Here is a 15,026-nt window from a genome sequence, read left to right on the forward strand (position 1 = left end):
CTGCTCTTGTGTGTTGTTACCGCGCTGGGAGGACGTTAATGAAACTGCCTAACAATAAACCTACATAAGAAACCAAGAACTCGCCCTCCATCATTCTACAGTTATAACGTGATTGGGCAGGTATGCTGGTTATATTGTGGGTTAGCAGACTCAGGTCCTCATGGACCTGAGTCCGCCTGAATTTCGGGAGAAAATTTGTCCCGGGAGGTTTTCGGGAGAGGCGCTGAATTTCGGGAGTCTCCCGGAAAATCCGGGAGGGTTGGCAAGTATGATATAAATATGTATATATATATATATATATATATATATATATATATATATATATATATATATATATATTATTCTCACCAATCACTTTTCATTTAGACAATATTTCAATGATTTAGTTAGTTTACACTTAATGATATACTGTACATTATCTTAAAAACCTTAAGTATCAAAAGTATCGATATTTTGATTTAAAAATTGATATTAGAGCATAAGTATTTGGTATCAGCGGTATCGATATTTCAGTATGGATCCGCACATGCCTAACAGTTGGTACTTATTTACAAGACAACTTCATTGTTAAGATGTATTATTCAAAATACTGTATAAACTTGATTGATAACAATGATTTGTTAAAAAACACCTAGAAGACAAATACTGCAGAGCTGAATATTTAGTATTTGACATAAAAAGAAACACTCCTCACACCTCAAGTTCAACCCCAGAGAGGACTATGTAGCTGCATCCTGAACCCAATTCCGTAAATTTGACCATAACACAATTTGAGAGACAGTACCCTCTGGTGGCGAAACATTATGAGCGTGACCACCGTGTCTGAGGGACACATGGGGGAATACATAGCTTGGTAGATCTAATTTGAATATTCAAACATTTTGTTTGACTTGAGTTGAGATATTCGCTTGGATTAGCCTCGTTTGCAGTCTGTGTATTGAAAGTAAACAACGTGGGGTTACCGGTACGGTCCGTCTGCAGACAGCACGTCCACTTCCCCCCGCGGTATGTCCCTGGATGGAAGGAGGGCAGCATGTGCTCGTTGTAGATGCTCACTTTCCTGATGGCCGACAGCCATTGGTTCAGCTCATTAACATTCTGTGCAGACACAAACGCACACTTTACTAACAAAGGTTAATTGGTCATAAAGTAATGCATTTGTCACCATTAACCCTTTTACAAAGATTTTCATAAAACGGCAAATAGTAGCAGAAATAGTAATGTCGTTCTGTTCTATCCTTACTTTAGCGACGATTGATGTTTAAGGTGATGTCACACGTCATATTGGCAACTTTACAACAATTCACACCAAATGACAAACTCAGGAAAAGAAGAAGTGCTTACCACTCATGTGTATCAATAGAGTGGTACCTCAGCTTAAGAGTTCCCCAACTCAAGAGTGTTTTGAGATAAGACCTGCCCCTCGGCTAATAATTAAAAAGCAAACATTTGAGTGATATGCATCCACGCCATTTGTTGGCGTAGCGAATGCCACAGCGAACCGTGCAAAATCCCCTCAAAACATCTGATCTTACTCGCTAACATTGGCTTAAAGCTAGAGGATTGCATGATTTTGTTTTTCAATCATCGGAACGAAGAAAATAAGTATAAAAGACAGTGCTGAGAAGAAGAAGTGGATGATATTCATTGAATTAAATAAAGAAATCATCCAAACCATGACAACTTGGCCGAGAAATTTGAGCAGGACAGTGCTCGTCGAACCACACTGAAGCAAATGAGTCTAACGCCAGCTTGCGATGTTAAAATATGTTGCTACAGTTCGATTCACGCATTTCAAAAATCCTTTAGGCCCAATGTCTTAGAAAAATATATCACTTTAGAATAAACACCAGTAGTTAATACTATGATCAATGATGACAAGAAAAACGAAATGTGGTATATACTAATAGAAATGTAAGTGTTTGTATATAGTATACTATTGGTACTATTGTTCAACCTACATGTATTAGTGTACATGGATATTGGATAATTGTTGGTCTATGTATTTACTGTATTTATTTCTATAGTAATTCAAGCTGTGTATATTTGTAGTATGTGGTATAAAGGAAATATAAAAAGTTGCATTTGTCTTTGAAACTCAAGATCAGAGCCTGATGTCTTGCGGTTTTGCTACATCTTGTATTTGACTTTGTTAATAGGGTTAGACAAAGTAAGTGTTTAACTTCAACCTAAACCTTTTCAGTAGGGATGTCCGATAATGGCTTTTTTGCCGATATCCGATATTCCGATATTGTACAACTCTTAATTACCGATACCGATATCAACCGATACCGATATATACAGTCGTGGAATTAACACATTATTATGCCTAATTTGGACAACCAGGTATGGTGAAGATAAGGTCCTTTTAAAAAAAAAAAAAAAAAAAACTAAAAAAAAAAGATAAATAAATTAAAAACATTTTCTTGAATAAAAAAAAGTTCCGTATTTTTAAAGAAGGAAAAAAACATCTATAAGTCGCACTGGAGTATAAGTCGCATTTTTTGGGGTCATTTATTTGATAAAACCCAACACCAAGAATAGACATTTGAAAGGCAATTTAAAATAAATAAAGAATAGTGAACAACAGGCTGAATAAGTGTACGTTATATGAGGCATAAATAACCAACTGAGAACGTGCCTGGTATGTTAACGTAACATATTATGGTAAGAGTCATTCAAATAACTACAACATATAGAACATGCTATACGTTTACCAAACAATCTGTCACTCCTAATTGCTAAATCCTATGAAATCTTATACGTCTAGTCTCTTATGTGAATGAGCTAAATAATATTATTTGATATTTTACGGTAATGTGTTAATAATTTCACACATAAGTCGCTCCTGAGTATAAGTCGCACCCCCGGCCAAACTATGAAAAAAACTGCGACTTATAGTCCGGAAAATACGGTAAAACAATATAAAAACAGTTACATAGAAACTAGTAATGAATGAAAATGAGTAAAATTAAGTGTTAAAGGTTAGTACTATTAGTGGACCAGCAGCACGCACAATCATGTGTGCTTACGGACTGTATCCCTTGCAGACTGTATTGATATATATTGATATATAATGTAGGAACCAGAATATTAATAACAAAAAGAAACAACCCTTTTGTGTGAATGAGTGTAAATGGGGGAGGGAGGTTTTTTGGGTTGGTGCACTAATTGTAAGTGTATCTTGTATTTTTTATGTTGATTTAATAAAAAATAAAAAATACAAATAAAAAAACGATACCGATAATTTCCGATATTGCATTTTAAAGCATTTATCGGCCGATAATATCGGCCTGCCGATATTATCGGACATCTCTACTTTTCAGTCTGTAGAATGGTCAATTTATGGATTTAAAATTGTTCTTATTTATTACGTTGACCACTGGCCGAAGAATCAGCTAAACTAAACTAAATCATGTCCAAGCGGGGGTCATTTATCCATGAAAATATGGAAAAGCTGTTGATGGTGTGTTTCACAATTCTATTCCAAAACTATTGTCAAACTGTAGTTGTTTGTTGTACTGTACATTCTATTGTACTGTGTTTTAATATTTCTTACACAATTGTTCCTTGTTTAATAGGACCAAATAATAATTCTTAGTCATTTCAATGGGCAGCGTTGATTTGAGACACTAGTGTTTTGAGTTAAGAGCTCAAGTTGGGGTCCTACTGTACAAAACGTGCGAATGTTGCCTGACGACCGCACCTTGCACTGGATGTACATGGTGTGCAGCTGCCCGTCGTCGTCCTGGGTGACGACCTGCATTACATTCTGCTGCTGAAAGGCGTTTTCGTCCACCCTCTCCACCGCGCACACACAGTGAATGAGCAATGAGGAGCGCGCCTGCAACAATCAAGCCACAAACCACAGCACCAATTAAGACGAGTAATCGAAATGTAAAGAAAAACAATCGATCAATTGAACATCGGTAGGACGCGTGTGAGGAAAAGGACGTTGTGAAGATCAAATCAGGACTTTTAAGTGTAAATCAGACGCTTGACCCGCTGAGACTGGAGCGGCTCCGACTTGGAGGGAGAGGGCCAGCACATTGTTTACAGTCTGATTTGTAATGTTAGCATGAATATCCACTAGCTTCAATTAACGCTGGCCTTTATTCCAGTCACACAAAGCGGAGACGGGCTCAAAGAGAGAGCTTTCTACGGCGCTCTTCTCGCTCAGGCTGCGGCTGGTGAATGGGAGGAGATGATTATCACAAGGTGAGGCATCACATGGTAATAACACCCATGATGATGTCACGAGAACTGCACTAACACATCAAAAGCCAGCTGAGGATGATTAAGGAGCCTATAAGTGACAGACCGGAGCCACACCTCCTTCTCTAAGAGAGTGTGGTTATTTTTATAAAAAATGTATTTATTTTTTTACGTATAGGGAAAAAAAATACACCTCTCTCTTGTTTATCGCTGTTTAAATGGTTCTGGACATGATGGCGATAAACAAATTCCCGCCAAGTACACTGCAAAAACTGAAATCTAAGTAAGATTAAATATCTCAAATAAGGGTGATATTTGCTTATTTTCTGTCTGATAAGATCATTCTTCTCACTGAGCAGATTTTATGTTAGAGTGTTTTACTTGTTTTAAGGGTTTTGGTCCTAAATGATCTCAGTAAGATATTTCAGCTTGTTGCTGAGATTTGATGACCTATATTGAGTAAAACATGCTTGAAACTAGAATATCAACTGCTGCAAAGCTGTGTCATTAACACTCACAAGTATAAAACTACTTTTTTAAAGTAATAATTTCTTACTTCAAGCATGAAAAAAAATCATGACGCCGAGCGCATATCATTATGTCAAGATAATGTAACTAGCATTTACTTAATTTAAGAATATTTTCAACATATTGAGCAAAAAGGTCTTTTTTTTTCTACCAAGAAAAGTGCACTTGTTATTAGTGAGAATATACTTTTTTTAAGGTATTTTTGGGTTCAATTAGGTTAGCTAATTTTACTTGTTTTGGAAAGTCTTGACAAGCCGAATTTTCTTGTTCTATTGGCAGATAATTTTGCTTAGTTCAAATAAAATACCCCTAATTTTTGTATTTCTTTTTCTTGTTTTTGAACACTGACTTTTTGCAGTGTGTTCATAGTTTGTATTTCTTGTTTAGCACTTAGCCCTACTGCTACTCGCTTGGTCTGCTTAATACACAGCCTCTAAAACTTGTAGCTCATCATTCAGGCTCAAAAATATAAGATTCTGGATCATCATTTGTCCCAAAGTTGTCTTTGTTGTCTTTCATGAAGTCTGCCATGATTATTCAGAGTTGTTGTTGAAGGATATAACAAACATTGTGATGTGTCTGTGAGATAAATGCGCCGCCGTATGTTTAAAAAGACCAAAATACGTAAATATTGAACGTTATTAAGAATGTGCCTGTTACTACATTACACATATATACTTACTAGGCCTAGTGGTTAGAGTGTCCACCCTGAGATCGGTAGGTTGTGAGTTCAAAACCCAGCCGAGTCATACCAAATACTATAAAAATGGGACCCATTACCTCCCTGCTTGGCACTCAGCATCAAGGGTTGGGATTGGGGGTAAAATCACCAAAAATGATTCCCGGGCGTGGCCACCGCTGCTGCCCACTGCTCCCTTCACCTCCCAGGGGGTGAACAAGGGGATGGGTCAAATGCAGAGGACAAATTTCACCACCCTCTTGTGTGTATGACAATCATTGGTACTTTAACATTAACTTTACAGCATGTATCGATATAACATGTTGATGTTTTTTTTTGGATGTTTAGACAGAATCGAAAGAATTAGAATTAGCTCCATCGTTAGCTGACTTTTGCCAACGTTTTTTTACGAATCAAAATGCATAAAAAAAGAAAAACATATGAGCGCTTGTCTCACATAAAGATTGTGAATGGTTGGCAAAATTCCCCAAAAAGTGCAGTTCCCCTTTAAAGGGGAACATTATCAGCAGACCTATGTAAGCGTCAATATATACCTTGATGTTGCAGAAAAAATACCATATATTTTTTTTACCGATTTCCGAACTCTAAATGGGTGAATTTTGGCGAATTAAACGCCTTTCTAATATTCGCTCTCGGAGCGATGACGTCACAACGTGGCGTCACATCGGGAAGCAATCCGCCATTTTCTCAAACACCGAGTCAAATCAGCTCTGTTATTTTCCGTTTTTTCGACTGTTTTCCGTACCTTGGAGACATCATGCCTCGTCGGTGTGTTGTCGGAGGGTGTAACAACACGAACAGGGACGGATTCAAGTTGCACCAGTGGCCCAAAGATGCGAAAGTGGCAAGAAATTGGACGTTTGTTCCGCACACTTTACCGACGAAAGCTATGCTACGACAGAGATGGCAAGAATGTGTGGATATCCTGCGACACTCAAAGCAGATGCATTTCCAACGATAAAGTCAAACAAATCTGCCGCCAGACCCCCATTGAATCTGCTGGAGTGTGTGAGCAATTCAGGGACAAAGGACCTCGGTAGCACGGCAAGCAATGGCGGCAGTTTGTTCCCGCAGACGAGCGAGCTAAACCCCCTATCGACCCTAGCTTCCCTGGCCTGCTGACATCAACTCCAAAACTGGACAGATCAGCTTTCAGGAAAAGAGCGTGGATGAGGGTATGTCTACAGAATATATTAATTGATGAAAATTGGGCTGTCTGCACTCTCAAAGTGCATGTTGTTGCCAAATGTATTTCATATGCTGTAAACCTAGTTCATAGTTGTTAGTTTCCTTTAATGCCAAACAAACACATACCAATCGTTGGTTAGAAGGCGATCGCCGAATTCGTCCTCGCTTTCTCCCGTGTCGCTGGCTGTCGTGTCGTTTTCGTCGGTTTCGCTTGCATACGGTTCAAACCGATATGGCTCAATAGCTTCAGTTTCTTCTTCAATTTCATTTTCGCTACCTGCCTCCACACTACAACCATCCGTTTCAATACATTCGTAATCTGTTGAATCGCTAAAGCCGCTGAAATCCGAGTCTGAATCCGAGCTAATGTCGCTATATCTTGCTGTTCTTTCCGCCATGTTTGTTTGTGTTGGCTTCACTATGTGACGTCACAGGAAAATGGACGGGTGGTTAAAATCAGGCACTTTGAAGCTTTTTTAGGGATATTGCGTGATGGGTAAAATTTTGAAAAAAACTTCGAAAAATATAATAAGCCACTGGGAACTGATTTTTAATGGTTTTAACCATTCTGAAATTGTGATAATGTTCCCCTTTAATTGAATAAACACAGCATGTTTAATAATAAACATCTACATAGGCATCGTAGAAGGTCTTCTTTACTGACTCGTTACTTACCTGCCAATCAGGCGCCTTGGCGTAAGAGAGGGTCTCACTAGTCAACCAGAAGTAACGTTTCTTGAAGGCAAAGCGAGAGAGAAGTTGAGCTCCTTCTGCTTTGTGTTTCTGGAGGTAACCTTCTTTGACGATGACTGAGGGCAGGAACACAGCCCTCTGTGGCATCTCAGACCCTGCAGAGAAGACAACAATCCGTGAGCCATAAACACGTTATAGACTAAAGTACAGGAACACCTGACCGTGACCCTTACAGGAAGATAAAAATAAGTGTCTTCTGAGAAGACTTTCTAAAGGATATCAGTGGGAATTTATGTCTACTCATTCAGAGGAATGTTTTTGAGATCAGAGGTCACTGCTGGCTCACTATGTCAACAAATGAGTATTTCAAATCAGATATATTCAATATATATATATATATATATATATATATATATGTGTGTCTACACAGTATACGAAGGACAAAGTCTATAATAACATCCCACGGCATTGGCTTCATTTTCTGCCCAGGGGCAGCTGGGAAAGGCTCCGTCCCCCTCGCAACTCAAAAGGGACAAACGGTAGAAAATAAATGGATGGATGGATAGTGCACAAGAAGAGGCAAGAGCTGTGGCAGGACAAATAGTGGCTGCTTCACCATGACATCATCATGGGGTATTAGGCGTGTTTGCAGGCATGGATTATCAGGGTTCTCCAGTCTTCTCTGTCGTCCGCTCTATGCATGAGTTCTATAGTATTGATATTTCCGATAAAATGTCTTAGGCTGTTGATATATGTTGTTCGTTGTCGACCTGGAGCTTTCTTTCCTACTAGTTTTCCTCTTAACATCAGTTTTTCTGAGCTGTCTTTTCTAATGATATGTCCGAGGAATTTCAGCTGCCTATTTCGAATCGTTGCAATGAGAGATCTTCTTGTTTTTGCCCTTGCCAATCCCTCTTCATTACTTTTCCTTTCTGTCGGTGATATGCAGAGTATTTTTCTGAAGAACCACATTTCAGTAGCCTCTAATTTTCTCTCAGAGTATGGGGTAACGGACTGTCTTATTGTGGCGGTTCGCTCCCTGTATGATCAGTGTCAGAGCTTGGTCCGCATTGCCGGCAGTAAGTCGGACCCGTTTCCAGTGAGGGTTGGACTCCGCCAAGGCTGCCCTTTGTCACCGATTCTGTTCATAACCTTTATGGACAGAATTTCTAGGCGCAGTCAGGGCATTGAGGGTATCTGGTTTGGTGGCTGCAGGATTAGGTCTCTGCTATTTGCAGATGATGTGGTCCTGATAGCTTCATCTGGCCTTCTTCTTCAGCTCTCAATGAATCGGTTCGCAGCCGAGTGTGAAGCGACTGGGATGAGAATCAGCACCTCCAAGCCGAGTCCATGGTTCTCGCCCGGAAAAGTGTGGAGTGCCATCTCCGGGTTGGGGAGGAGATCTTGCCCCAAGTGGAGGAGTTCAAGTACCTCGGAGTCTTGTTCATGAGTGAGGGAAGAGTGGATCGTGAGATCGACAGGCGGATCGGTGCGGCGTCTTCAGTAATGCGGACGCTGTATCGATCCGTTGTGGTGAAGAAGGAGCTGAGCCGGAAGGCAAAGCTCTCGATTTACCGGTCGATCTACGTTCCCATCCTCACCTATGGTCATGAGCTTTGGGTCATGACCGAAAGGACAAGATCACGGGTACAAGCGGCCAAAATTAGTTTCCTCCGCCGGGTGGCGGGGCTCTCCCTTAGAGATAGGGTGAGAAGCTCTGTCATCCGGGAGGAGCTCAAACTAAAGCCGCTGCTCCTCCACATCGAGAGGAGCCAGATGAGGTGGTTCGGGCATCTGGTCAGGATGCCACCCGAACGCCTCCCTAGGGAGGTGTTTCGGGCACGTCCAACCGGTAGAAGGCCACGGGGAAGACCCAGGACACGTTGGGAAGACTATCAACCCGGGTGGCCTGGGAACGCCTAGGGATACCCCGGGACGAGCTGGACGAAGTGGCTGGGGAGAGGGAAGTCTGGGCTTCCCTGCTTAGGCTGCTTCCCCCGCGACCCGACCTCGGATAAGCGGAAGAAGATGGATGGATGGATGGATGGATGGATCTAATTTTCTCAGTTGTTGATTATCTAAAGTCCAGCATTCAAAGCCGTAAAGTAGGACAGACCATACATACGTTTTGAGGACACTGAGTTTGGTGTCAAGTGAGATGTTTCTATTTCTAAATATAAGATTCATTTTGTTGAAGGTGTCTTTTGACGTGGCAATCTGTTTGTTTGTATATTTTTCACGCCAACCATCAGATGTTTCTGTGATGCCGAGGTATTTGAATAATTGATCCACTCGTTTTCTTTTCTTGTTGTTGCATGTGAGGTTACATGCAGGTGGATGTCACGACAACAACCTCCCCACTTCACACAACCTGGCTCTTTGTGAGTATTTTTTTTTCTTCCCAAACTCAACTTTATCTAAGAGACCCGTTTTAAAAATGTGGATCACATCAAGATGATGTCAAAACTGTAAATGAGCTAGGAAGAATCCCTCCAGGAGAGCATAACTTTGAAGGTGAATACTTGAAATATATATTTCCTGACACACCCCTTATATGTACTGTATAATGTATTTATTTTCTGCCTAAGCATTTTAATTTCAGTCTACGCGCATGTTGCCTTTTAGGCCACAGCAAACTGTTTTAGTGATGATTACAATTGTTAAAGTGGTTTTGTGACTGGTTCCATTCAAACACACTATTGTGTTTGTCAGGATAGTCACTCTTGTGTTTGTTGGCTATATTTATTCAACCTTAACAGCTAGTGAAAGTACATCAAAGTGTCATGATCAACAGGAAAGTTTGTTCTTTATTTTCCTGTTTGGTATCACTTCCTGTCCTGGTGCTCTTGTTTTGGTAGTATTTTCTGTTTGGTCTCTGTGTTTTGCATAACCTTTACCTTGTGTCTCGTGTCCTTCCAGCACACCTGTTCCTAATTGTTCATTAGTTCTATATAGTTCCACCTTGTTCTTTCCTTCAGTGCTGGTTTATTATATCTAGTGTACAGGTATATCTTACCACACTAACTTCCAGGGTTGGGACTAACGCGTTACAAAGTTAGTTCCGGCGGTAACTAGTAGTCTAATGCGTTATTTTTTTATATTCAGTAACTCAGTTACCGTTACTACATGACGCATTACTACGTTATTTTACGTTATTTTCATGTAGTATCGGCTAAAAACAGAAGATCTGAGTGTGTTTTATTGGAGAGTTGCAGTGTCGTCCTTCTGATTCTTTCTGTGTCTTAAAGGGGACAAGAGAAGAGGCGCTGTGTGTGTGTCTGGGTGTGGGTGTGAGAAGGGGAGGGGGGCGTGTCTGTGTTTACTAACAAGACATCATGGTGGAGCTGAAGCCGAGTTTCTTAACATGGAGATATTCTAGACTGACCATGCGTCCTCTTTTCCCCGGACATGTCTTCTTTTGCGGGGCTGTCCGGGCGGAGTTTCTTAAATGCCTCAAATGTCCGGCATTTTGAGTTATTGTTTTTAATATTGTTTTTAATATTGTTGTGCAGCACTTTGGAAACATTTTTAATGTTTAAATGTGCTGTATAAATAAAGTGGATTGATTGGATTGGATTAGGGTTACATGTATTTTCAATGTACGTTCAGGGCTAAGAAGGGGTTAAAAACAAAACATATTGTGCGCACGCAGCAGCATTTGTGAGGGAGGGGCAGAGACAGAGAGAGCGAGGGAGTGGATTGATTGATTGAGACTTTTATTAGTAGATTGCACAGTACAGTACATATTCCGTACAATTGACCACTAAATGGTAACAAGTTTTTCAACTTGTCCACGTTAATCAATTTCTTTCAAACTGTCATTGCTCAAAACATAATATTGAATCAAAATCAATGTTATTATGAATTATTGACCTATCCAAGGTTCTGATTACTTCACATCAAATATTCCACTTTGAAAAATATTTTTGGTGGAAGATTTTGCATATTTTGTGTGTTTGCCATTAAAAACATAGTTTTGTTTGACAAAAAAGGGTGGAAAACAAACAAATAAAAAAAAACATTAAAAAACTAAAACATTTTGAAATGAGGGATAGATCTGAAGTTGATGTAGACTCCAGAGATTTAAGCGTTAAATATAAAATGTATGTATGCCCTGGCACACCATTATCATCATTTCATGACCGAAGCAAAACAATTTTTACACTTTTATACTGAAATAAATACACCCACAACTTATTAAATAAAAACATTAAAAAAACTACCAGCAGCGGTAAAGTTTGGAATGAATGTTTATAACTGAAAACATTTACATATGTATACAAATTTGTTTTCTTTTTTTATAATTTTTTTTAATGAATTAAGTAACATTTATGACAACCTTTTTCCAAAACACAATATAGAATGTGAGATATAACAGGATAATGCATACGTTTATCTTTTTTTTTTTTCAAAACGCTTACAAAAAAATGGGACCCCAAAAATTTACTGTAGGATCCCATTTTTATGACTTGATGGGGTCCCTGGGACCCCATTTTGAAAACAGATTGTATTATTCTCCAGTGCAATAACAGTACTGAAATGAAGGCTAAAAGGGCATTAATGGGAGCCTTAAAAAAAAAAAGAAGAAAAAAAGAAGAAAATAAATAGTTACTTTTCACAGTAACGCATTACTTTTTGGTGTAAGTAACTGAGTTAGTAACTGAGTTACTTTTGAAATAAAGTAACTAGTTACTGGTTTTCAGTAACTAACCCAACACTGCTAACTTCTAATACAACTTTCAGAGTTCCTTTCATTCTGTCTGCTACCTTATAAAAGAAACGTGTGCTTACACCTTGCCAGCTGACATGCCCATCTTCACAGAAAGCATGCAATTATCTTATTCAGATACTGATTGATTCATTTATTAACAAGTGTGGCTCAACCCTTTTGTCCACATAATATATTCCTCTGCTTGTTGTCTACTGTCACGTGAAGGATAGCATCAAAGCGTTGTGGCAATTATCTACTAGATTTAAACAAATCCAGCAGAAGTTAAATGGTGTTAAATGTCAAACTGACATATAAGAGAAAGGTATGGCCGTGATTGCGCGAGAAGTGGATGAAACATGATAAGTCAAACGGATAAAATGTTTCTCAACATCAACTTCGTTAGGGGTAGAATGCATGCAGTCAGGAGGCGTGGGTCCCAATTGGCTAACTCATTAGCCGCATCAGCTCTTTTCTTGACTTAATAATATTTCACTACTGTTTAACCCTCCTGTTATGTTAGCAGTTAAGTTTTTAAGAATAAAGTTTGAAACAAATATGATACAAATACAAATCGAAGATGAGAGCTTGGAGAAAGTGACAGCAAGATTGTACACTGCATATTGCTCATGTTTACATCTATAAATTAAAGCATATAATGTTATATATAAAGTATAGTGAAAGTGATTTCTGAGATTTTGCGAGTGGTATCTATTTTTATGGGGAAAAAAAATGTTTATGAGAGGAAAACCACACTGTTGCACTAATGGTGTTTGTTAGTGAATAAACTGACAATTTTGGATTATCAAATATTAAGGATGCTGACAAAAATCGATTTGATTTTTATTTATTCCAATTCTAAATCGATTCATAATTTTCAAAAATGTATTTGAAAAAAAATGTATTTCTTTTTTAAAAAACAATTAAAAAAAAAAAAAGTTTTGTAGGCCATCTATGCGATTACTAACTGCCCGTTTAGGCCATACGTCAGCAGCAAAGAAGAGCTTTCGTAACCTGTAACCTGTTTTGAAAAGGTTTTATTATCATTTTTAGACCAAATAATATATTGCGAGAATCGGTTTGAATCAAGAATAGTGTTGAATTGAGAATAGATTCGTAATCAAATCGTCACCCCAAGATGCCGTTGTAAGATACCCATCCCTGATGTATATTGCTTATTTCATGGTCAAGTGTCTCATCTCCAGTTTTTACACCATCCTATTAAAAAAAGCATATGTTATACATAAAGTACATAAAATGTTAAGTGAAAGTGATTTCTCCGATTTTGCTGTATCTATCTTTAAAAAGTGTTATAAATTTTTATGAAGAAAAAAAAAACAATGTTTATGAGAGGAAAACCACACTGTTGCACTAATGGCGTTAGTGATGAATCTGATATTTTCTACTTTTTCACATCCAAATTGCAATTCTTATTTATGTCAATTCTAAAAAGATTTTTAATTTTCGAAAATTTTAGGACGCTTTTTTAGGCAATCTCCGCGCTTACTCGCTGCACGTATACTACTCATTACATGGCCAAGTGTCCCGTCACCAATTTTTCTACACCATCATTTGAAAAAAACATTTTTAAGTAAAGTATATAGTCTAGAGTATACAAAAGGTTAAGTCAAAGTGATTTTTTGCGATATTCAATAAAAAAACATATTTTTAATAGTTTTATGAAAAATCTTAACTAGATTTATGAGTCACCATCACTGTTGCACATGATGGTGTTAGTGATTAATTTAATAATTTAAGGATTATAAAACATGCAGCAGGTTACATTTATTGCAAAAGGCGAATTCATTTTGATCATACCTACTCCAAAGTCACCTGTGACCATACTTGCCAACCCTCCCGATTTTTCCGGGAGACTCCCGAATTTCAGTGCCCCTCCCGAAAACCTCCCAGGGCAAACATTTTCCCGAATTTCTCCCGAATTTCACCCGGACAACAATATTGAGGGCGTGCCGTGATGGCACTGCCTTTAGCGTCCTCTACAACCTGCCGTCGCGTCCGCTTTTTATCCATACAAACAGCGTGCCGGCCCAGTCACATGTTGTCTGCGGCTTCTACAGACACACGTAAGTGACTGCAAGACATACTTTATCAACGGCCATACAGGTCACACTGAGGGTGGCCGTATAAACAACTTTAACACTGTTACAAATATGCGCCACACTGTGAACCCACACCAAACAAGAATGACAAACACATTTTGGGAGAACATCCGCACCGTAACACAATAGAGCAAATACCCAGAATCCCTTGCAGCCCTAACTCTTCCGGGCTACAATATACACCCCCGCTACCACCAAACCCCGCCCCCCTCCCAACCCCGCCCCCCCACACCCCCATCTCCCAAAATCTGAGGTCTCAAGGTTGGCAAGTATGCCTGTGACTTGTGATCCTTGTTGTGTGACGTAACTTACCAATGTCATGATCGATGTCAATCAATTTGTCCAGGAAGTCCTTCACAGAGGCCACACTGCGAAGTATGATGGGATGGAGAGGCGCCATCCATTGCTCCTTTCCATGACCCAACTGAAGGCCGAGGTTCCCCACACTTTGTAAAGCCTAACAACAACAGAGACAATATATTGACTCACATGTAACCTGACACGAACTGAACTCAGAGAAAGTGACTATATATCTGAAAGTCACAGATCAAAAAAGCGTCCCTGTGGTCAAGCGTGCTGTGCGGCCCTTTGTCCAGCCCCCACCTGGCCGTGGGAGAGGAGGAAGTCCCTGTCTCCTCCCGTTCTGATGCTGTCTTTGAACTACACTGCTTGCTGCATATACAGAGGTAAAAATAGCCCTTCCCTTTCACGGCAGAAGGTCCATGGCAACAGCACTTCAACACCATGGACAGCGGCCATGAAGACCATGCAGGACCAAGGTTGCATCTAATTTGTGACCTTGACAGCCATGTCATTAGGATGGTAAGGAGAAAGGGGGTATCAATATTTTACATTAGGGTCATTTCATTTCAAT

At 39.3% G+C, this 15,026-nt stretch overlaps 1 protein-coding gene across 2 annotated transcripts in view; it reads right to left on the reverse strand.

The window, feature by feature from the left end:
• rasal1a (RAS protein activator like 1a (GAP1 like)) overlaps positions 1 to 15,026 on the reverse strand; it is a 46,300-nt gene that overhangs the window by 2,833 nt on the left and 28,441 nt on the right. Inside the window, exons 15-18 of one of the 2 annotated variants that reach the window (XM_061986130.1) lie at positions 14,465 to 14,609; positions 7,307 to 7,479; positions 3,707 to 3,844; positions 963 to 1,098 (exon numbers count right to left, since the gene is read on the reverse strand). In XM_061986130.1, coding sequence (XP_061842114.1) covers positions 963 to 1,098; positions 3,707 to 3,844; positions 7,307 to 7,479; positions 14,465 to 14,609 — 592 coding nt within the window. The remainder of the gene's footprint in view (positions 1 to 962; positions 1,099 to 3,706; positions 3,845 to 7,306; positions 7,480 to 14,464; positions 14,610 to 15,026) is intronic. The other variant, XM_072914334.1, reaches the window with a different exon arrangement.

This window comes from Nerophis lumbriciformis, linkage group LG12 (assembly GCF_033978685.3).
Source record: "Nerophis lumbriciformis linkage group LG12, RoL_Nlum_v2.1, whole genome shotgun sequence".
Lineage (NCBI taxonomy): Eukaryota > Metazoa > Chordata > Actinopteri > Syngnathiformes > Syngnathidae > Nerophis > Nerophis lumbriciformis.